General features: G+C 50.2%; 10 protein-coding genes across 11 annotated transcripts; 6 read left to right on the top strand and 4 right to left on the bottom strand.

Annotated features, from left to right (window-relative positions):
* Positions 1 to 2736: 2736 nt before the first annotated feature.
* Positions 2737 to 3464, bottom strand: LOC6532123. The gene has a single exon (XM_002092863.4). The coding sequence runs from the start codon at positions 3198 to 3200 to the stop codon at positions 2835 to 2837; it is 366 nt and encodes a 121-aa protein (XP_002092899.1). The 5' UTR covers positions 3201 to 3464; the 3' UTR covers positions 2737 to 2834.
* A 129-nt stretch (positions 3465 to 3593) lies between these two features.
* On the bottom strand, positions 3594 to 4490 carry LOC6532122. Its single transcript, XM_002092862.3, has 4 exons — positions 4482 to 4490; positions 4134 to 4307; positions 3920 to 4084; positions 3594 to 3851 (listed from the first exon to the last, which is right to left on the bottom strand). The coding sequence occupies exons 1-4, from the start codon at positions 4488 to 4490 to the stop codon at positions 3702 to 3704; spliced, it is 498 nt and encodes a 165-aa protein (XP_002092898.3). The 3' UTR covers positions 3594 to 3701.
* A 406-nt stretch (positions 4491 to 4896) lies between these two features.
* LOC6532121 (origin recognition complex subunit 4) lies at positions 4897 to 6582 on the top strand. The gene is made up of 2 exons (XM_002092861.3): positions 4897 to 5187; positions 5248 to 6582. The coding sequence occupies exons 1-2, from the start codon at positions 4996 to 4998 to the stop codon at positions 6433 to 6435; spliced, it is 1380 nt and encodes a 459-aa protein (XP_002092897.1). The 5' UTR covers positions 4897 to 4995; the 3' UTR covers positions 6436 to 6582.
* Positions 6583 to 6691: 109 nt separating this feature from the next.
* LOC6532120 lies at positions 6692 to 8839 on the top strand. Its single transcript, XM_015196225.2, has 3 exons — positions 6692 to 6971; positions 7028 to 7456; positions 8242 to 8839. Exons 1-2 carry the CDS (start codon positions 6786 to 6788, stop codon positions 7451 to 7453), a joined length of 612 nt encoding a protein of 203 aa, XP_015051711.1. The 5' UTR covers positions 6692 to 6785; the 3' UTR covers positions 7454 to 7456; positions 8242 to 8839.
* LOC6532119 (rhythmically expressed gene 5 protein) lies at positions 8603 to 14003 on the top strand. Its single transcript, XM_002092859.4, has 3 exons — positions 8603 to 9269; positions 12831 to 13020; positions 13153 to 14003. Exons 1-3 carry the CDS (start codon positions 9156 to 9158, stop codon positions 13713 to 13715), a joined length of 867 nt encoding a protein of 288 aa, XP_002092895.1. The 5' UTR covers positions 8603 to 9155; the 3' UTR covers positions 13716 to 14003.
* A 582-nt stretch (positions 14004 to 14585) lies between these two features.
* On the top strand, positions 14586 to 16939 carry LOC6532118 (NF-kappa-B essential modulator). 2 transcript variants are annotated; one of them, XM_002092858.4, is made up of 7 exons: positions 14586 to 14662; positions 14904 to 15358; positions 15420 to 15522; positions 15581 to 15888; positions 16047 to 16205; positions 16266 to 16628; positions 16685 to 16939. In XM_002092858.4, exons 2-7 carry the CDS (start codon positions 15047 to 15049, stop codon positions 16811 to 16813), a joined length of 1374 nt encoding a protein of 457 aa, XP_002092894.2. In that variant the 5' UTR covers positions 14586 to 14662; positions 14904 to 15046; the 3' UTR covers positions 16814 to 16939. The 2 variants fall into 2 exon arrangements, with proteins under 2 accessions (XP_002092894.2, XP_015051710.1); XM_015196224.3 differs by having other exon boundaries at positions 16266 to 16634.
* Positions 16824 to 18707, bottom strand: LOC6532117. Its single transcript, XM_002092857.4, has 5 exons — positions 17995 to 18707; positions 17775 to 17938; positions 17609 to 17718; positions 17093 to 17552; positions 16824 to 17041 (listed from the first exon to the last, which is right to left on the bottom strand). The coding sequence occupies exons 1-5, from the start codon at positions 18705 to 18707 to the stop codon at positions 16953 to 16955; spliced, it is 1536 nt and encodes a 511-aa protein (XP_002092893.1). The 3' UTR covers positions 16824 to 16952.
* A 213-nt stretch (positions 18708 to 18920) lies between these two features.
* On the top strand, positions 18921 to 20646 carry LOC6532116 (tyrosine--tRNA ligase, mitochondrial). Its single transcript, XM_002092856.4, has 5 exons — positions 18921 to 19069; positions 19143 to 19475; positions 19529 to 20103; positions 20163 to 20351; positions 20410 to 20646. The coding sequence occupies exons 1-5, from the start codon at positions 18933 to 18935 to the stop codon at positions 20568 to 20570; spliced, it is 1395 nt and encodes a 464-aa protein (XP_002092892.1). The 5' UTR covers positions 18921 to 18932; the 3' UTR covers positions 20571 to 20646.
* Positions 20589 to 21542, bottom strand: LOC6532115 (uncharacterized RNA-binding protein C365.04c). The gene has a single exon (XM_002092855.3). It carries the CDS (start codon positions 21410 to 21412, stop codon positions 20660 to 20662), a length of 753 nt encoding a protein of 250 aa, XP_002092891.1. The 5' UTR covers positions 21413 to 21542; the 3' UTR covers positions 20589 to 20659.
* Positions 21543 to 21778: 236 nt separating this feature from the next.
* Positions 21779 to 22400, top strand: LOC6532114 (larval cuticle protein 9). Its single transcript, XM_002092854.3, has 2 exons — positions 21779 to 22019; positions 22077 to 22400. The coding sequence occupies exons 1-2, from the start codon at positions 21888 to 21890 to the stop codon at positions 22341 to 22343; spliced, it is 399 nt and encodes a 132-aa protein (XP_002092890.2). The 5' UTR covers positions 21779 to 21887; the 3' UTR covers positions 22344 to 22400.
* Positions 22401 to 22439: the final 39 nt, after the last annotated feature.

Genomic DNA, 22439 nt, shown 5'->3' with positions numbered 1-22439 from the left:
TTTCAGTCGACGTTTTTTCGCATACTGCCTGACTCTGACTCGGCTTGGCTCCTCGCCAGTTAGTGGCGAAATTTATGGCTCAGAAAGTGAATCATTTAAGTTAATGACTTTCAAACGTGTTTCACACCGCAGTGCGAGCGGGATGCCCATACGCCAATCAGCAGAGTGCGACGGAGACGCCGATAGGCGATGGCCGATTGACTTGACTCACTAGCCAAGACAAGTAGCCGCCGTGATTGATAATGCGCTGATTGAATTATGGCCATAAGTGTAATCTGGCCAGTGGCGTAGCTAAAAATAACGAATGCGGTTTGGAGAGGAGAATGTTTGTCCTTTTCTTTTAAGGAACTATAGATCACAAGGATCTTAGAAAGATTGGACGAAGGCAGAACTATGTCAAAACTATTTAAACATTACAATAGATTTCCAATATTTGCATCTTAGATCCCCGTTGTCCACTTCCTTGGCTGGTGGCAGTGAGCCCTTGATAGAGATGCCTCGTGGATACTATCGCTGGTCTAGGCCACCTTACGACGTGTTGCTGCTTTCCACCGAGCACAAGATCCCAAATGGAAGTCGGAATTTGTGTGCCCTGCCTGGGGGCGTTTTGGGGTTTTATTTTTCAGACTTCCAGAGTCGGACTGTAGCAGAGAGTTGTGTTTTGTTTTGCGGTTCGTTTTGTCTTCTGGGTTTTGGCGGCAAATCAAACCGAGTTTATGAAATTGGCAAATTGGCTTATGGGCAGTCGCGGCGGCAAACCAAAGCGAGTTGATGGGCGACCCAGACCCAGGTCGGCGTTGGAGCTGGAGTTGGAGTTGGCGCTGGAGAGTTCCAGTCAAAGTCAGGTCCCAATCCTATCTATGCGTGCCAAAGCGCCAATGGCGTTTTAATTTGAAGTTGGGACCGATCGGCGTCAGCTGCCGAGCGTTTATGAGCTGCCTGACTGACTGACTGCCGTTGACTTTTATTTATTTAATGTTTCGGCTTAGTATGTGGTTCTTTATTATTTTATTTGGCTTTTCCTGTGTCTGTGCCAGTGCCAGATCCACAACCAAAGGCAGTGCCATTGCGAACCTGATCACCGTCTTCTACCTGCAATGCGGAGCGAGATCGCTGCAAAACTGGATTAAGTCCCTGCTACGCCCTAATCCCGGCTGGACATGGTCCTTGCTGCGATGCTCTGGCTCTGAGGTACTGAGGTACTGATGCTCCTGACCTGAGACATGGCGCCAGTCAGTCAATCGAGGCTCCTGACGACTGACGAGCACTAATAGGATCAGCAATGCTGTCTGAGCCCTGGCGTGAAATCCGCAAATGTTGTTTACCCTGCCCGAAAAGGGGTTGACCCCTGACCTCTCTGCACACCCACTACCGAGTACTGCAAAGTACGGCAAGTAGGTGTCTCTGTGTTTATTTGTTTTGAGCCCTACAGCTCTGCGCAGCTGAGAACTCCGGTTCTGGCCTGCTTTTTCGACTGTCACCACTCCTTCTCAGTCTTGAGCACCGCCAAAAACAGAGACCATCCGATGGGTTGAGTGCGAGTGTGAGTATGAGTCAACAGAAAAGAAGTGATGGACTCGGAAAGTTCGCATTGATGCGAAGCGATGCGATGGGATGCTGATGGGAAAATCGGGGGAACAATGAGAGCCGAGAAAGGCGCACAAAGCTCTCCTCTCGAGAGCCGCATCAAGCATCAAGCATCAAGATATGGAAGCAGCATATATAGTATACTGGAGTCGGGGTAAGTACTGATCCGGCCATCATTATGGCTTTCGATAGCAATTATCCGCTACCGTTTAATTGCGCGCTCGGCGATTTTGTGGGCCGCTGCTGGCTGATTTTTCACACGCACTTGCCGCTGCCCACCTGCCGCTCCAGCACCCCTCCCCTCCCCTGCCCACCAACAACCACCACACACCACCCACTCTGTGAATGCTGTCATGTGTCTAATGAGTCGCCGACGCTGGCCCAGTTCGCAAGTTGGCCCAAAGTTAGCGTCCTTTGTGTAATTTGCACACTTGCATGGGCATTTGCATTTCCTAGTTTCCCCATTTCACATTTCCCATCGCACATTTCCACTTGCCACTTGCCACTTTCCACTTGCGCATTTCCATCTACCACGCACTCCGATGGACGGATGGGCTCGCCTCAAACTTTGAGGGTAATTTGCATATGGAACTTTTAAATCATACTGCTCGAAGTTGGCCCACGACACCTGGGCTTACGTCTGCGAACGCAGGAGGAGCAGCTGCGTCGATGGACACATTTATCAAGTAGCTAGTCTCTACTAGTTGGTGCCCCAAAATAGCTATATCCTTGCAATGAGTATTCCACAATCTATTGCACAATTGCAAATTTTTCAAAACAAAACGCAGTGGTACCAGCCAAAGGAAAGCGACTTTCCTGAACGAGATCCCTAAATCCACATGGTATCTACAATTAATTCAGAATATTTCCCAGTTTATGGGCGCCATAAAGCAGTTTCCGAGATCGCGAACAAACGAGGCGAGTCATCTCATCGAGTGGACAGACGCGATCACTTAATTACCTGTGCGAACTTTTCAGCCGCGCCCCAGTAGGAGAAGGTACAGTGAGCACTCGCTACGGCGGCGGGGAGGGGCGGGGCGGTACGGTGCGGGGTGGTGCAACCAGTTGCAGGTGGAACTGACGTTTTCACCTTGTTAATTATGCGCACGGTCATGCTAAAATCGCGTAATGAGTGACGGCCATTGAGAGTTGCATTGTCAGCGGAGAATGATAGTTTAATTGCGAGTGCTTCTGGAGAGGATTGGGGTGCAGAGTGCAGAGTGACACCCGGCTGGTCACAGGGAGTCCTAGCACAAGTACAGCTTGGAGGGCTTCATCCGGCCGTACTCCCCGTTCTCGGTGGCCGGTACCTTGAGGCCCGTAATGCCGTCCTTCTCCAGCATCTTGCGATCCTCCAGATCGTCCGCTACCTCCTCGGCGGTGACCATGAACTTCTTGGCCAGGCGCCTCCGGCTGGCGTACTTGAGGAAGTGGCCGTCGCCGTACCGCTGGCGACTCTCCAGATAGATCTGGTCGATCCGCTGGTAGTGGCAGTACTGCATCCTCGGGTACCACGCGAAGGTCTCCTGCCAGTGCCGCGTCGTCCTCTCCATGGCATGGCTGAAGGCGAGCTGGTAGCGCAGCTGCTCCGTGGTCACTATGTCCGCCGGCATCTTGTCAAGGATGTAAGGGTGTGGGGTTGTGTTTACTTAGCTCCGTGTCCTTCTGGTTGTGGATATATGTGTCCGAAATGTGTGAAGTTTGTGGCTGGCCCACCTGATTGGCAGCTGAGTTCTCTGAATTCTCTGGGTTCTCTGGGTTCCCTGTCCCAAGTGCCAATCCCGTTTTCGGAGTCCTCCCTAATCGCATTAGCAGCCACTTGACAGGCGACAGGTGCAGTGCATCCAGGTCACTGCCAGCCACCTGTGCAAAAACTCAAAACTCCAAATGGAGGATCTTATATTTTGACTACTCTCACTAGCCTACATATTTAAGTTAGCTTTCGTCACTACACTATATTTATTTTCGTAAGTCTCAGTAATGTGACAAATACATCTCCTGAGATTCGTTGAGACTCACTATGTTGATACCGGTCCTGGTGACCCCGATCCAATACCAAACCCATTTTGTTATGGTTTGGAGTTAACTTTTTGGAAGACTTCTAAACTGACTGTTTAGCTTTTGGTGAAGTATAGGACGACATCGGAGCGCGGAATGCCCGCCACCAGCCAGGTGGAGTTCATCACGTATCTGCCATCGGGGATGAACGACTGGACCACCTTGTTCAGGTGCTGCACGGGAAGCTTGTCGACCACGACGTCATGCTGCGGATGGAGGAGGCCAAAGGCGGAGGTTAAGCGGCTGGACATGGCAGCGTTCAGCACTCACTTACGTCGTAGGGACAGGTGTGGTTTATGTTCGAGTAGCCGGCGAAGGCCTGGTAGACCCAGTTGGCGATTGCGTGCTTGCGCTCCCGGAGGAACTTGCAGGAGTCCACCTTGAAATCAAAGTTGTACGGGATCCGCTTGTTCTCCCGCATCCTCAGCTGGAACCTGGTCTGGAAGAGGGTCGGGTGGTGTGAGACCGACAGAGTTCTATCCTCTTACCTGGCAGTTGTCGATGGGCAGGTGGTAAAACTTGGTCTTTAGCGAGAGGTACTTGTAGGTGCGATTTTCGGACTTCAAGTAGCAGTACTCATAGTCCATGAACATCCTGTCGCGCACGAGGCAGATTGCATTGTTGAACTCGAAGTGTCCTCGGATCTTTGGATAGCAATTATTCTATAGAATTGTGCCTCCAAGAAGACATATGCATTCGATTCTTACTGCCATCGGAGCCATGGAAATCAACAGGAAAATCCACAATGCGCTCATTCTGAAAAACGTCTGCATCACAATAACTAAAAAAAAGAGTGCCAAAAGCTAAAATATTTAAAAGGTATTAATTGTAATTACTCGGTTCATTGCTGTATTTATAATTGCCAACCGCTGTTTAACAAACGCTGACAAGCCATTGAGTGCTTAATATATACTTTAATGAACATTTAAGGTACGTGGTATTCCGAATAAAAACATTCCTCAGAACGTAATAAGCAAATTGGTTGATTTTTGAAAATTTATTTATAGTAATAATTGATTATTTGTTATAGAGTTACTATTCTTATTAATGGATGTCGATTTTGTACGAACTTAAAAGCTGATTTTTCAAAATGTGCTAAAGTCGTTGAAATTAGATCGTGTTGGTTTGTGTCACGGATTGGTTCGCTTGTCTGCTTTTCTCCGGTTCGGGACAAGACTAAGTAGTATCGGTGTTTCAAACCACTGTACAGTATGCGAAACAAAATATCGACTTTTGTTCCATCCCTAATGCATTGTTTACGTTTTTTGGCGCGATTTATTTACTGGCGGAAATCCAAACTGTGCGTCCTTTTGAACTAATAAACCAAGGAATTCCAATTTGAGAGCGCAAATGCCGGAGGCGGATAAGGAACTGGTCAGCATCAGGCGCTTCCTAAAGGAGCGCCTGCAGCGGGACTACACCACCTTGAGGGGCTACGCAGAGGAGCGCTCCAATGTGCGCCTCTTGCTACAGCGCACCGCTGAAATGGGGGAATCCAACTCCTTGCTGCTCATAGGGCCGCGGGGATCCGGCAAGACAACGGTATGAGAGCAGCACTTACGCGTAAACCCATCCAGTAATCCGTACTTTCAAATTCCCCAGCTCATCAACGCCGTGCTGGCGGATGTGCTGCCCAATAAAGCATTCGCGGAAAACACTCTGGTCGTCCACCTGGACGGCAACCTGCACACGGACGACCGAGTGGCCCTGAAGTCCATCACCGTGCAGATGCAGCTGGAGAACGCCGCGGACGGCAAAGTGTTTGGGTCGTTCGCCGAGAACCTTGCCTTCCTGCTGCAGTGCCTCAAGGCGGGCGGCAAGCACTCCAAGAGCGTGGTCTTTATCCTCGAGGAGTTCGACCTCTTCTGTGCCCACCACAACCAGACACTGCTCTACAACCTCTTCGACGTCTCCCAGTCGGCCCAGGCGCCCATCTGCGTGCTTGGCGTTACCTGTCGGCTGGACGTGATCGAGCTCCTGGAGAAGCGGGTCAAGTCGCGCTTCTCGCATCGGCAGGTCTTTCTTTTTCCCAGCTCGCAGCGCTTCGAGGAGTACGTTAACCTGTGCAAGGAACTGCTGTCTCTTCCGAGCGGCGATTCACTTTTGCTGGCGGCGGAGCGAATCTATAGTCTACAAAATATCCACTCGGAGGCACTTCACTTCTCCCGCAACCACTTCGACCCCGGGGAGTACGGCTTCTCGCCCAAAGTACGCGAGACCTGGAACAAGCAGGTAGGCAAGGTGTTGGCCACTCAGCAGGCAAAGAGCACTCTGCAAACGCTTTATGACTTTGACATCAGCGAGGCCTATCTGAAGAACTTCCTATTCCGCCTGGTGGCACATCTCCAACCGCAGTCTCCACACATCACAGCCGAGAAGATGGCTGCCGTGGGATCGCAGTTCGAGAGCGACGACAAGATAGAACTGCTCTGCGGGCTCTCAGTCCTGGAACTGTGCCTGATCATCGCCATCAAGCACCATTCAGAGATTTACGATCGCGACCCTTTCAACTTCGAGATCATCTACGCGCGCTTCTCCAAGTTTGCCAAAGTGTCCACCACCATGCAGGCCGTGGAGCGGTCCATTGTTCTGAAGGCCTTCGAGCACTTACGCATCGCAGAGCTAATCATGCCGCTCTCCGGTGGAGCTGGCGGGGGCGTGGGCAAGGTGCAGAAAGAGTTTGAGATGCATAAGCTGGCGCTGACTTACGGCCAGATTCAGCACTCTGTCCAGCGATACCAGGCCCTTCCCACAGAGGTAGCCCAGTGGGCGCAGAGCTCACTGATTTAGCTGAGGATCAGACAGCCATGTTCTATTTATTTAGTATTTGAATTAAGGATGTTCCGAATTATTTAGTTGGTAATGCTTTGTTTAAGAAATTAATTAAACTACTTATAATCTTCAATAAGTATAAACTCTTTTGCAAAAGAAAAGTAATATATGTATGTAGGAAAGCACTTAATTATCACCAGGCATTTAGGTCAGGTTAGTTCAGTTTTATCTGCTTCGCACTTACCGATCGATAATGCTAATTCCTGGAGTCACCCGCATTTCTCTGCCACTAAAATGAGGGTGGATCTCGGTATATAAAGGCCTCCAATTGTGGAGCAGGAGTCAGGTGAAGCTTCAGTCGCATCAGCATGAGATTCATAACAGTCCTATCTGTTTCGCTCTTGGTGGCTATTGTGGCCATCAGCCAGGCGGATGACAGCAGTCCAGGATTCTTCCTGAAGATCACCAAGAACGTGCCGCGGCTGGGCAAGCGAGGGGAGAACTTTTCCCTCAAGAACCTGAAGACCATTCCTCGCATAGGACGAAGTGAACACGTGAGTACAAGCAAAGGACCCTTAAAGTATCGTAGTAAACCATGAACGATTTCCAGAGCTCTGTGACTCCTCTACTGGCCTGGCTATGGGATCTGGATACGAGTCCTAGTAAGCGGCGCCTGCCCGCAGGAGAATCCGCGACGAAGGAGCAGGAACTTAACGTGGTGCAGCCCGTCAACTCGAACACGCTGCTTGAGCTGCTCGACAACAACGCTATTCCCAGCGAGCAGGTGAAGTTCGTCCACTGGAAGGACTTCGACCGTGCCCTCCAGGTGGATGCGGATCTGTACAGCAAGGTTATCCAGCTGGGCCGCCGTCCGGACCGGCACCTCAAGCAGACTCTCAGCTTCGGCAGCTTCGTTCCCATCTTCGGCGACGACCAGAACCCCGACTTTATGATGTACAAAAACAACGAGGATCAGGAACTGTACGGCGGGGGAAATCGCTACGATCGCAACTTCCTCAAGTACAACACCCTGTGAGAGGTGAAGTATCAATCTGAAGTATTTAAAATATTAATATATCCGGAACCTTGAAATCTATCTAAGGATTGAGTATTTAAGCCTATAAACTTAGTAGCTCTAGTCTTCATTAGAATGCTTTCCCATAAGTACAAAAATGCGAAATAATCAACAAAATCCGAGTTTTGGGGCTGGCAAGAGAAAGTCGCTGAAGCGGAGCCTTTCTTTATCGCATTCCCGGAAGGAATCGAATGGGAGCAGCGCATTAACGGCGCTTCTTTGACCAGGTCCACTCCACTCTGCATCGCAATCTGGCGAGTCAACAACCCAGCGGTCTCTTCTCGGCGGAGATGAGGGGCGGATGACTCAACGGAGCGAACGCGGGCTTATCAAATTTATGGGGCCCGTGATGTTAGGAATTTCCAGCGATTCCATCGCATTCTTCTGCTACATTTTACCGACTTTTACCTCATAATTGAATTAGGCGATCTGGCCGCGAATTGAATTCCCAAACAGGATCATGGCGCCGTAGCATTTTGGAATCTAATGTCTTTATTTTGTTTAATTAGCGTGCTGCTGTTAAGTATGCTGACCAGAATACTGGCCACAATGGAGCGAGTAATCGCGCGGCTCATCAACAATTTCAATTACAAGCCCGGCTTGATTGGAGTCTCGGACTCAGACGCGATGACGACGCAAACTTGACTTTGAAATTTTTGCAATGCCTCGCTGATGTTCGACTCAGAGCTGGTTGTTATTGTTGTTGGCCTTTTTGATTGTTTACTTTGGCTTTTAATTTCTATTTCCAGTGCAAGCGTAGAACAAGTTTGCTGGTGGCGAACAGCGGCTTAGGCGCGAGAAATGTGAAGGGGATCGGGAGTAGTGCCAAGATACCCGACTCGAAGGACCAAGAGGAACTATCAACATGAAAATCCATGGGATTAAGGTCCCCCTCTTTGAGGTCCCAAATCTGCAATGGCGCGCCCCTGTTTTTTTTTGGGTGCTTCCCGCCCACTGCCGCTCTCCCGCTCGCTTTCGCTCCCTGCCGCTTTCGCTCCGCCGCTCGATCGCTCTCTCTCTCTCCGCTCTCCGCGATCCGCTCTCCCGCCGCCAAAGCCGATCTCCGATCTCAGAGCTTAAATACGTGTGGAGCGCCAGCGCCGTCCGAAGACGACTCACAGACATCGCCGCGCTCGGTTGTTCGACATAGTTATACCCCATAGTGCTGAGGTGCTGAAGTGCTCGCTCCGTTTCCGTTTCGCTTGGAATTCGCCGTTTTCGTGATCGACTGATCGGTGTTCGGTGGGCGCCCCTCCCTCTCCCTAAGCCGACTGACTCCCCCATCTTGCCGAGAAACCAATGTGTGAAACAAGCTTTTGCGTTTCAAGCTGAGACACACGTACACCCGAAAACAGCGATAATACGAATTGGCCACGCTCGTTGTTTGGCTAATTCAATTAAGTGCGTCGGACAGAAGAAAGCCACTTGGCTAGCAGCCTAAGCCGAAACCGAAACCGAGTGATAATCCATCAAAACGCCACAAAAGCACTTTTATTTGGGCCCTAAAAAAAAGAAAGTCGCCGCACAAAGGTTACACAACCAAAGCGAGCAATTGACCCACGAAACTCGGACCACATATCACGGATCACGGATCACTCGGCCCGAATCCCCTGAACTCTCCGTGAAGTGCGGAGTACGCAACATCAACAACAGCAACGCCACTATGACGACTGCGGCGAAAGTAATCTTGGCCTGCTGCCTGCTGGGCGCCTTCCACTTGCAGATCGGCTCGTCATCGGCCATTCCCATCTGGGAGTTCCTGACCCGCAACGAGAAGGTAAGCGAAAATGCACATTGCGCATACGCCGCGTGCGCCAGGTGCACGTTGCGCATACGCCTCGTTTACTCCACTTACACTTACACTTACACTTGCACTTACACACGGCCATTGTCCTTGGCATTGCGCATCTGTCGAGTTGAGTCTATTGAGCTCGCTCCAATCTGTCGAATCTAGCGCAGCGCTGAATACTTGATCAGCAGAGCATGCTCGTTAATAATAGCGATATTGATATTGATATGGTGTTTTGATAACTTCAATGAGTTCGCATATTAACGGCGCTCTGCGCGCTTCTGTTTTTGGGTTTCTCTCCGCACTTTTCAGTCCGTCGAAGACAAAACAGCAAAGGAATGAATATGAATACGAGCATCAGCATGAATATGAATAGTTGACAAGACGCCGTTCATTGTCAGTGAGCGGTATTCGCTGCTCATTTGCATAACTGTACCGCGATTGGCATCGTAACCAACATGGCACAACAAATACTCGAGCCGAAAGCTGAAGAAGAACGGTCCTTGGCATAAATAGACGCCTGCGGAGTGCGGTCTTGACATTGGGCCTTATCAGCGCCGCGTCTGGCGAGGATTGTGCGGTGTGGTACAGTGGGGCCAGGCCTGGAAATACCGGATCAGTGGGCAGCACCGGCTGGACAGCCACTTGATTTCGAGAGCGTTCGAGGGGAATCCGCTAGCTGGTGTTGGCCAAAACATCAGCCAGCTGGTTTCACAACTGATGAAGCGAAAAGGTTATGCCGCCTGGGATCTAACCGCGCGATTAGTCAGCCAATCCCCCAAAACCACCGAGACAGTAGAGTTCGGTCGAGCGTGGAGCAAACATTAATTTTCATTTATGAGGAACAACAGTTTCAATTTACATTCGCAAGTGCCGCAAATTGCCAGCGAGCTGGGGAAAAACTTAATAATGGCTAAAAGCTTTTCACTTTTCTGCACAAATGTTTGTGCAACAAAGCGTGACAACGTTGCGGCAATTTTCTCCGCTGTTTTTGTTTATTTGGTGTTTTTTGGTTAATGAACTCCGCCAAAGTGGTCCGCTCATTAATTAGCCGCCGGACTTTAATTTATATGTATACTCGCATATGTAGCGATTTGGCAGTCATTAGATCTTTGTGCTGCCTGCTGCCAGCGCATCAATCTCTGCTTTTCTGCTTTTCTGACCGCTAAGCACGCGAACTGCGCCTTAAATCCGCGGATCGAGACAATAGACCCCATCCGATCCCGCCCAGAAGTGATTGAAAGCCGCATCCGGCACCCCACACGAGTCTCTCGAAATGGGAAAATAATTTCTAAAAGACAATTAGCTGCCGAAACGCTGAAAGGCAGCGACGCAGTTTGTTTGACGATACTCGACACTCCATACTCAATATTCAATACTCGATAATCGTCTTTTTGCACTTCATGTAAATTTCTAACCAGATTCGCCGCGGAACGATCACTTTTAGGTGTATTTATAGAAGATGCTTCAGCTTCCTGCTTTTCGAGGTGACTTTACCCCGCTCCCGACTATTTGAGCGCTTTCGATTTTCGATTGCAAAAATAAACAAGAGCTCAACAATTTGTTGTTGCCCTTATGTTTTCATGGGTGCAAACGCGTTTGGCCGGTTTGCGGTTCGGGCCCCAATAAATAAGTTATGTTCGCATTACCGTTTTGTTTTTACGTAAAATATGCTGGAGCTGGGATCACCAACATGTGTAGTAATGGAACCCTTGCCCATCGAATAGCCGATCGAACCGGAGTCATTACCTCGTCTCTTGGCTTTTTATTTTGTCTGTTATGAAATGTTTCATTTTCGTGGCTGTCTTTTTGTTGGTTTCTTCGGTTGCCAACTTCGATGTTTCATAATGTAACCTGCGCATATCAACAGGTTATTGACCGCCAATCCGCTGGGGATGGCATATGGCCTGTGGTATGGGCCAGACCCACGAGACAGCTTTTGGCCATCTCTGGGATGGAGTACTGCCCATACCCACAAGGAAGCATGAGATCACATACAGATAGCTCGGGTTAGGATCAGTGTGTCTATAGGCTAGACACTGGCTTTCGGAGAGTGCAAGTGCAGGGGACTGACATCCCCTCACTTCGCTGGAAGGCTAATGAATTACAACCTGTCCCCGACGATCTCGAATCAACATATCTTAATAAAAACGAGCGTATATTATATAAGCGCATTAAGTACGTGACTTTGACAACTCCCGCAAAGGCTTTTGGAATATTTGCACGCCAAGTTATAAATAAATTGCTGTTTTGCTGAATTTTCAATTTCGACTGGCTAATTATTTAATTGTGCCAGGGCCTGGACCATAAAATCCGGCCTGAGTTATTACAATCAGATAACGCGCTTCTGACGCAGGCTTCCACTGGCTTCCACTGGCGGAGGGCTGGACACAAAGGAACCCATTTGTTGGGTTAATCGCTGCCCACTCAAGTATTTGGGCAAAAGCACACACGGAGGGGTGCTGAGGAGGTGGTGCGATGGTATCCACTGCATTTCGCAGTTTGCACACGTTTGTGTGGCCCCACCGAGTGGGTAACGGTAATTGGTAATGTGAGCCAACCCACCAACCCACCAACCCGCCAACTTTGGCCCCTTCAAGCGATCCAAACCGATCCAAGTCGATCCGATCCATCCAATGCATTATGCAAACGGCGTAGAATTGTAAAACCCAAAGCAGAGCCAATGCAAATGAAGCTCTTGCTGGATTTTGAAGCAGATCAAGGGTATATATTTCTAGAAGGAGGCTACGGACCTGATACTGGATCCCCAACTGAAGTAACCCAGTTCCCCACATAGCTCTTTGTTCTGCTGTTTGCTCTTCCACTCTTCGTTTGTTTTCTGTCTGCCGAGCAGGGGTGCTAAATCGTGATCGATGCCGGATTCGGAACTTTCGGATCTTTCGGGGAGTTTCTGCTCTTTATGGCCACCGAATTAGCATCGGAGCAGAGGCGATCCACTTGACGTCACCGGCGACCAGAGAAATACCCAAACCACAGATGCAGATGTGTCACCGCAGTAGAACATTCGGCGCTAATTAAAAGTCCATTCAACGCTTCGCTGGCCACGGAGAATAGACAATGAGCTGCTGCTTTGGCCGCTGAACCGTAAACCCATACCCATACCCATACCCATACCCATACCCATACCCGTACCCATAGCCAGCCCATCCGAACTGGGGCACACATACCAGATCGCGCCCTGGGAGGCAGTTGCTCAACTCGCAGCCACGCTGTCGAAATGCATTTCGTTTGTGCAACGAAAGTGCAATCATCTCCCGGCTGACACACACGCACCTTGCGAAACCTCCCCATTATGGGGCACAAGCAGCTCCACCTCTGCCCTGCGACACCCATGAGACCTGGTCTCATCGGCGAGGCGGAATATGAATGCCTCAAACTTTCTTTTCAGCTCGTCGTTGCTAATAAAATCTAAGAAATCAACAGTCTAAGTCTGCAAGTTTTTTGGAAACTAAAATCACCTATGATCTCAATTATTGATTTTATAATTCAAATTGCCCCCAAAGTAACCCCCGATTTCGCTCTCTGCAGATGTCCCACCTGTACTCAACATTCGCCCAATTGGTTAGCGTGCACTGCAAGTCAACAGCCGCCGTCGGAGGTCTCCCAGTGAACCAGTGCAAGCACAATCTGCTCGGCTACGGGTCCGCCAAGCTGCAGACGCTCTCCGACGCCCAGCTGGAGGCACTAGATCCGTATCAGCGCGACGCCAACGAGCTGAGTAAGTGCCCCTATCTGCGTGGGAGGGAGACTGATCGATTTCCGCGTCAGAACTTCCGCAGTGCGCAGTCGCGACGTGCTCGACGTGAGCTCTCAATCTCGATGTCGATCTGACCGCTCTTTTCTTCCGCAGTCTGGTTATCGATTATGCGGGACCATCCGAGCGGAGCTAGCCTGGTGACCACGAGACAGCCGCTCCAGCAGCCCTTGCCCACTCCGCCCGCTTCCTCGCTGATCATCCTAACGCGCCAGCAACTTCCGCACGGAGCATCCCATGTCATCCAGAGCTCTGGTTCCGGCTCCGCCACCAATCCAATCTTCGAGAGTGGCGAGCAGAAGCACAAGTACGCCATGGATATGGACATGGCCTACGGCTACGGGCCCCAGTCCAGCAGTGAGCTGCCAGTGGCCGCCGCCCTGACTTCGGAGCCGCCAAAGAGATTCCTCACCGGACCACTGGTAATCCGCGTGCGACCCGATGGCTCTCCGGTGGAGGAGGACAAGAGGATGCCACTGCCACGTGACGAGGACCTGCCCTACTTCCGCCTTGGTCTGGCCGCCGCCCAGCCCAACAGGCATCGCAAGATCGCCACCATCAGCGCCTTGAAGCAGCAGCACTTCGCCTCCATCCTGCAGAGCGACCTCCAGCCACCCCACCAGACGCAGAGGCGTCTGTTCCACCAGCAGCAGGCGTAAGATCCCGGAGAGCTGGAGGATCCGCAGACCTAGACCTAAGTCCTTGTGTGAATGTGATAGAGCAGATCAGGAGGTCATCCTGCATCGTAGAGTGCGAGAGTGAACGAATGAGCCTTCTAGTTGTAGCCGTTTGAGGAGTTTTCTTGAATGCACTTGAGCTTTAATGGAATTTCGTATCGTATTCGTTTAAGTTTTTTTAATTTTATTTATTCGCGTGCATTAGCCGTAAGATCAAATAGAGATTCTCGAGTAATAAACCGCATGATGATTATCATTGTTACGAACGTATGAATTCTAAAGTGTGCGGATGGAATGGGATGGAAATGGGGATGGGAATGGAGATGGAGATGGGGTCTCTGCACATAGCCAGTAACCGGTTGGTTATGGTAATGCGAAAGTCGCATCTCGGCCAGCCACCAGTTCCTTGTCGCGAGTTCCACTCACACCTATATTAAACACGCGAAAGCCTTATTAACCCACATCCACAGAGTTGAGGCCGAACAATGGAGGTACTGAATCCGGTTTGGCGGGTTCAGAACGCACTGCCAGCCCACCAAATGGGCCGGCCATTAGAATTTGCGAGTTTTGGCAATTACATTTCGGTGTAATTTCGCTGGCAACTGGTTTGTCTGGCTCAGGCCTTTAGGACGCGCCCATTAATCTCGGCCGTGCAACAAAGGAAGATAAATTGGAATGCACGTCACTGGGCTTGAATAAATGATGCCGGTACTTTCCACCGGACCTGGCAGTGCATGCACCTTCATAAGCACGAGTTTAAGGCGTGTAATCTGGCTTATTGAAATTAGCTGCTTTTGAATTCCGATAAGCGAGTCCGCCGACTGTTGATATCGATTCCGATTTCATATTGTAATCACTATCAAAGAAACGGTACGTCTGTTAAGTCTGCGGTCACACTGGTCCCAGATGTTATGGTAAAATAGCAAAAGGTAAATATTATTTCGCAGAAAATTTGTATTTTCCACGAATCTGTTGGCAAAGCAAAGAGAGATAAGGTAGGAGGTACTACTACTGATAAGGTATAACTGAAATACTCATTACCAATGAGTGTATAAACATTGCGACGCGGCGAGGTAGTTCCCACTGTAAATGAATCATTGTTCTTAAGCGCATATATTTAACATACATATATATATCCTTGCAACTAACGTGTGTGTGTGTTTGTTTCAGATTTGCACGCTAGATTTTAAAAACAGTTGGCGTTTCGAAATCCGTGCTGCGGAATTTATCGATTTGGCAAATACGCTGCTGTTTGGATTTAGAAAACGGGGAATTCCCTGAGTAACCTGGGAGTAACCTCGGAGTCGTCTTTGATGATTAAAACCAGTCAGTGCTACCGCGACAACGGCGACATGTCGGAGGAGGATTCGTTCGTCATTTTGGGTAGCTCGCCGTACTCCTCGCTCGTTCCGGATGGTTCCTTGGTGTCCGACGGTTTTGATGATGTGCAGGAGGCGAAGGAGCCCGTTGCCTCTACGAGCACCCAGCCACCAACAGTAAACAGTACTCCAGTCAGCATGAGTGCATCGCAACAGCAGCACATATCGCTGGACTCTGAATCATCTCAGCACCAGTCCCTGGCGACCAGCTTCATCATGGGTGAAGTTCAATCCGATGTCCTTAAGGTAAGGCTTTGATTACTCCTCGCTAGATTCATCAAAATCTAACATCTAAATCCATCCACAGAACAGTGTTTACTCGCAGTTTCCCAGCCTCTGCTCGCTGCAGGCTTCCGCAGAGGATGTAGTGAAGCTCCAGAACATGATGACCGAGTACCTTGCTCTAAAGAGTAAGTTTTCTTTTCCGGTATAGTAGTAACAAGCAATAATCCACTATTCTCCGGCCAGGCACACTTGACAAGGTCAACCAAACCATGCTGAATTACCACAAACTGACTCAACAATGGCGTCAAGAAGCCGCCGATCGAGAACAGCAGTACAAGGAGCAGTTAAAAGAGTGCCAAGTGCAGGTCGAGACTCTTCGCGAGGAAAATCAAAAGCTGAAGGAGGACCTTGAGACGAAAATTGAGCAGATTGAAGTGGTGCAGTCCATCAGCCAAAAAGAGCAGGATGAGCTTCGTCAGAGTGTATCTGGGAAACAGTCACTGATCGACAATATGCGGGTGGAGATTGACAAGCTGCAGCAGCTAAAAATGGTATGTATGTAGGTCGACCAGTTGCCCCTTGCACCAAGTGATAGGAGAAATACTTGGGTAAAGGCTTGTACGCACTACTGTCAACACTATAAACTACGCAGTATATTGCTAAAATAATCTCTGCTGTGCTCACTGCTCTTTGTGCTCTGATATTCCAGCACTCGTTTGAGTTTGTACCTGAGGACGGATCCCAAAAGGAACCTGACCCGAGCATGGCTTTGAACTATGTTCAAAGGGACGAGCACGATCGCCAGGTGCGGGACCTTCAGCGCCAGCTCTCTAAACTCTTAGCTGAAAACCTGGAGGTCACTGAAATGGTTTGTGTTTGTATACTGCTACGCGATGTTTCTACATAACTATAACACCTCGAATTGCAGAAAAAAACCTATATTGAGGAGATCGACTGCTTAAAGGTTACCTTGGCGAGCGCCCAGGAGCTGATGCAGAAAATGCACCGGGATATTAACGAGCTGAAAGCGAAGGACATCCAGAAGCAGGAGGTGATCGAACATCTACAGACCCAAAACGATATCTACCGCAAGGACTTCGAAATGGAGCGGGCAGATCGCGAGAAAAATGCCGGCGAGAAAGATCAGTACCTTTTGGATCTGCGAGCTCTGCAGAGGAGGAACCAGGAGCTAATCGAAGCTCTAGCTGAGTCCCACAAGGCAAGCAAGGCGAGCTCGACCGCTTCCTCGCTGAGTTCAAGCAGAAGCAGTTTGCGGGAGGAGCAGAGACCAGTAAGAGTACGCAGATTCCAAAGTCTATAAATGTCAATACTCATTTTTGTTTGTAGGTTCTCGATCCAACAGGCGCCGCATCCCGGACTTCGGACACCACTTTGAGATGTCCCATCTGCTCAAAGTCGTTTAACACCCTGAGCGTGCTCCAGAGTCACGTTAACGATTGTTTGGATAAAAACTAAGCACAATAACTAACCATTAATATATTTTTTTATTTGTAGTCTACATGGTATTGCTTAAGCTTAAAGATTAGCCAACCGGCAATATTGTATAAAAACACTAATTACAGTTACGTTATTAATGAAAAATTACGCGAGTCCCTCAGAGTTTGCTGCGAATGGGCGGCATTTCCAGAGACCAGACACGGTGTACATCTGGACTGGCTACCAGATTGCTTAGCACATTTACGTCTGCAAAGAATTGAGATAAGGCACAACCCATCGACTAAACACTCTGCTCACCATTAGTGCGCGCAAACTGCTGCAACGTGTTGCGGATATCACAAATTGGAATGGCTGTATTTATATTTGGGTAGATGACGTCGTCTAATTTAATGTTGGACACACAGACGCCTAGGATGCATCCGTTCTGGTCGAACATCGGTCCTCCACTTTGACCCGCCTGCACGCTGCCATCGGACATAATGGCTCCAGTGTCGCACTTGATGATCCTGCCTTGAAAAATCGAAGGATTGAAGTCGTGCCTAAAGCTGAAGTTAACGTAGTAGGGAAACCCGGCATTGTACACCATTTGCCCGATGGTGGCCGGAGTTCTGGCCAGTCGCACGCAGCATCGATCTGGCACATCCTGCGGAGCAGTGAGTAGCGCCAGGTCGAAGGGCTTGTCGCTGTCCGGATTGCACCAAATCACCTCAGACTGGAACTCGCGATCAGCAGCACGGCAATTAACAGTCTCAATGCTCTACGGGAAAGACAATAATTTAGCGCACCAAGGCGCAACAACCCATACTTGCATACCTGTCCCACCACATGTGCACAGGTGAGGATGAAGCGCTTATTGTGAACTCGTATGAATGTCCCTGTTCCTTGTTGTCCAGACGACTCAATGACCACAATTGTGCGCTCCCCTGGAACGGAAGCATGTAATTACTTGGAGATCAACGTGAAATCAGTCCTAATTTACAGGCAAAGCTCGAGGGCTCTCGACTCAGCTGGAATGCTGTAGTGGACATTCCGAGCTGTTCCATAAAGTTGCGTAAAAGGTAGCCAAAGTTCGCGGCCAGTGTCAGGTTGACGTTTTCCTGATGGCGCTGGAACGAGGTGCATATCACAATGCCAACGAGCCGCCTGATGAACGGAAATTCTTGGTATATTACTATTATTGCTTTGTGACCATCACCTACAGCTTGTTGTTGAACACTGCAGAGCCTTCACAGCCCAGTGGCAGAGCATTTGAAATGGCAAACAAGCAGCCACTGCGTCCCATTACGTTGGACACCTTTCCAATGCTGATGGTCTTGTAGAAGTTCTCCAGGCCAAAGGGCGAGCACATGACCAGCACGTCGTCCAACGTGTGCAGGGGCTGCAGGTGTCGCAAGTAGTTGCCGATGTGCGCGAGGAAGCGCTTGAAGGACTCCTCCCTTTCGGGCTTTCGCAGGCCCAGCACCACAAAGCTGGAGCGCAGCACCTCACCCGCATCGCCGGAGTCAGCGGTGAGTAGTATGTGGTGCAGGTTGCGGCTTACCTCGTCGGCACAGAACACGTACAGCGGATGGGCAGGGAAGCGGGAGAGGATGTGTGGCTGTCGCGAACCAGATGCAGTGTTAGGCCTCGGCCGTCGTTGCTGCGGATCGAAGGTGACCTGAAAATGTAGCGAGCGGATCCGCGCACCCTCCTCCTGCTCCTCATTCTGGACATCCAGCAGTTGACCCCGCTGCAGCCTGGAGACAATGGCCTTGTTCTGCGCTCCTTTGTCCTCGTCACCGTCCAATGCCAAATGTGGTTGCAGAATGCTTCCCGAACTGATGATCACTTCGTTGTTGATAATGATCGCAGACTGCTTCGCGGCCGGTGGACTAGTGACCTCCAGCAGGGCGTGGCGTATCTTCAGCAGCATTATCGCTATATCTGACTATGATATGGCCCTTGTCATGGAAAACTGCGTTTGCTCTAAGCGGAACCTTTGTGTTTGGACTCCGCTGCTGCCATTCGCAGCGACAGCCAGCTGTTTGTCCATCAAAACAAACCAGATTTTGCCATTCACCGCGCGCCGATCAGCTGATGGCTCCAACCTCAAAGCCAGTCCATGTAGAAATTTTAAATTTCTTAGGAGCTTTGCATAATGTTGCCTCTGCGCCGGAGTTTGCTGAAACCGCTCCAGGATGTTATCCGACATAGCCATCGCTACCTGGCGCAGAAAAACCTCCTGGAGCTCACAGATCGAGGCTTTTTCCAGGGCATATTTCCTGACACAGCGGCGTAAGTACTGGGCCATCTGCAAGTAGAAGAATCTTCTATTCCCATTTCATCTATGAAAACTGCGGCTCCACAGTCCCAGGATGAAACAGCTATTCACCAGCGGCCAACAGAGCATCTACGCAGGATTCGATCCCACCGCCGACAGCCTACACGTAGGCAACCTGCTGGTAATAATGGGCCTGATCCACTGCCAAAGAGCCGGCCACAAACCCATTGCACTCGTAGGAGGAGCTACTGGCCTGATCGGGGACCCCAGTGGACGCAAGACAGAGCGCAACCAACTGGGCGAGACGGTGATCGAGACCAATCTGAAGGCCATCGAGCAACAGCTTCGCCAGGTGTTCGAGAATCACGAGAACTGCCTCTGGGACTCTAAGAAACATAAATCCCCACTGCCTCCCCTAACGTGAGTGTGTAGCATACGTTAGGATGTGTGAATCTCCTTCTAATCTCCCGCAGAATTGTCAACAATGCCGACTGGTACGCCGACCTGCAGCTCATCGACTTTGTGGCCAACATGGGACGGCACTTTCGCATGGGATCCATGCTTTCCAGATCCTCGGTGCAGTCACGCCTGGAGTCGGAGGACGGGATGAGCTTCACCGAGTTCACCTACCAGATTTTCCAGGCCTACGACTGGCTGCACCTCCTGCGCCGCCACAACTGCTGCTTTCAAATGGGAGGCTCCGATCAGACGGGAAATCTGATGACTGGCCACGAGCTCATTAGCCGCGTAGAACGAAAGCGAGAGGTCTTCGGGCTCACCTTGCCACTGGTCACGACCGAGGAGGGTGACAAGTTCGGCAAGTCGGCGGGCAACGCAGTGTGGCTGGACGGTAACAAGACCTCGCCGTTCGCCCTCTACCAGTTCTTCCTGCGCATGCCGGACTCCGAAGTCGAAAAGCTCCTGAAGCTGTTCACCTTCATTCCGCTGCCACAGGTGGAGCAGTTGATGCGGGAGCACACGAAGGAGCCCGAGAAGCGGAAGGCGCAGACTCTGCTGGCTGAGGACGTGACTCTGCTGGTTCATGGAGGTAGTACTCTATATAAGTGCATTCTGAGTATCGGTGGTTGAGAAGTTTTCATTTCACAGAAAGTGGACTGAAACAGGCGGAACGGGTGACCAATGCCTTGTACAAAGGCAAAGTGGAGGGCTTAGCGGAGCTCAACCTTCCCGAGATCCAGCAGACCTTTCAGGGGGCAACTATGGTAAACCTGCTGACCGAGCCCGGTATGTCCATACTGGAGCTGGCTATGAAGGCGAAGTGCTTTCCCACAGAGAGTAAGTTGTCTTTGTGTTTTAAGAAATGTGGACCAAACTAATTTTGGACGCTCTTTAGCCGATGCTGTACGTATTATAAACGCAGGCGGATTTTACGTTAACCAAAAGCGGGTGCAAAACATCGCCGAAGTGCTTACTACGGGCGTGCACATCCTGCGCAACGGAATTTCACTGCTGCGCGTGGGCAAACGCAACTTCTATATTGTGCGCTGGCAATAGTGAACAGTAAGCTTCTTATCCGGTAATATTAACTTTTAATTTTTGTTAAATAATCATAGATTGGCTTACATTGTAAGAACTTATGCTATTTATGTGGGTCTGGGTGCGGGCTTCTTGCGCCACCGCTTTCGCGCCAGCATTTCCTTGGCCTTCTCCTTTTTCAGGTCCTTGTCGTAGAACTTGCCGCTTTTCGTGAAGGTCTTCTGCTCGTTGCGCATCTCGGCCAGCTTCCGGTTCTTCTGCTTGATGATGTTCTTCTTGTTGGCAGACTTCTTCTTGCCCGCCTCGGAGATCTGCACCTTGATGTTCCGGCCCTGCAGCTCTGTGTTGTGCAGTCGGAAGGCGTTCTGGAAACTGCTCAGGTCGGCCATTTCCACAAAGGCGAAGCCACCTCGCCGCTTCTTGGGGATGCGGATGGACTTGACCGTGCCTGCTGCGCTGAAGTGCAGCTCCAGGTCGTCCTTTGTGGTTTCGAAGTTCAGGTTCGTCACGTACAGGACGTGTCTGTTGGTTTTGGATGCGCCGCGAAGCAGTGAAGTCAGCTGGTCACTGGTTATTTGTCCATTTTCCACGGATTCCTCTTCCTCAGCACCGGAGGCAGCACTGCCCTCCGCGGCTGCCTCGTCATCGGACCTGGCCTCATCCTCGCTGTTACTATCCTCCGGGTCACTGGGATTCCGTCCGTCCTCCTTGTCGACATAAGTGCCCTCGAAGATCTCCTTCCGCTTTTGGTCATCGAAGTTTCCCAACAGATCCGCACTGTCGTCGTTGACCGTGCGCCGCACCCGCTTGGCTTGGATGAAAGCCTCCACCTCATAATCGCTGCCAGAGTCGCTGGCCATCGTGTTGTTTCTGGGAGGGATTGCAGTGCACACGGATACGCGGACACTACCACGTGGGATTCCCTCTGAATGGCAAAAATCTGTGCGGTTACAGGGATTTTCCAGCACTGGCTAGTTGCGCGCCAAGAAATTCAAATTAAATCTATTGCAATCGCAGCTTGACCGAAACCGGTTGCATCTGGGGGAGCCAAATCCGCCATCTAATGGAGTTATGCGAAAATTATGCTAATCGACGATATCATCGATGGAATAGACCGGTTAGCTCTTATCAGCTAAAAATTGATCGAGCGTTGTTGACAATTGATGAACGGGCAGCTTTGGGTATATGCCGCGTAGATCTTCTCAGATAACCCCATGAATATGATATGCCGAGTGGCCGAGTGGGGCGATAATTAATGCCTGCAGAATGACTGCATCAATGTCTTTTGTTTAATTAAGATAAACGACCGCTGGGAGCCAGTTATAAAGAAAATTTATGCAATTGGTCATTCCGGCCGGTAAAATGCCAAGGGAGAGCTATAAAAGCGCAGTTTTCGGCAACAGGCAGTCAAAATTGTTTCGCAATCTATCAGCACACACATCCCCTTTTCCAACCATGAAGTTCTTGGTAAGTGCCATCCAATCCGTGTCTTGGGACATCTCTGACCCTCGATCTGTCCTGTAGATTGTTCTTGCCTGCCTTTTGGCCGTGGCCTTCGCCAACGAGGAGGCTGATGTTGTGAAGAGCGACTCCGAGGTTAACGTGCTGGACTTCAACTACGCCTATGAGCTGTCCAACCACATCCGCGCCGTGCAATCTGGAGCCCTGAAGGAGCACGACAACTGGGTTGTTTCCGGGGAGTACGAGTACGTGGCCCCCAACGGCAAGACCGTCAAGGTGGTCTACACCGCCGACGAGACCGGCTACCACCCAAAGATCGTCGAGCCCTAAGACACAGGACTCTTTCCCGTAGACCAAAATGAAAAATAAATCCCTTGCAGAACCGTACTTTTTGAATTTTTTGAATATCTGTTCTTTCGGTTTTGG

Source organism: Drosophila yakuba, chromosome 2R (assembly GCF_016746365.2).
Source record: "Drosophila yakuba strain Tai18E2 chromosome 2R, Prin_Dyak_Tai18E2_2.1, whole genome shotgun sequence".
Taxonomy (NCBI): Eukaryota; Metazoa; Arthropoda; class Insecta; order Diptera; family Drosophilidae; genus Drosophila; species Drosophila yakuba.
This window is presented reverse-complemented; position numbering and strand designations above follow the sequence as displayed.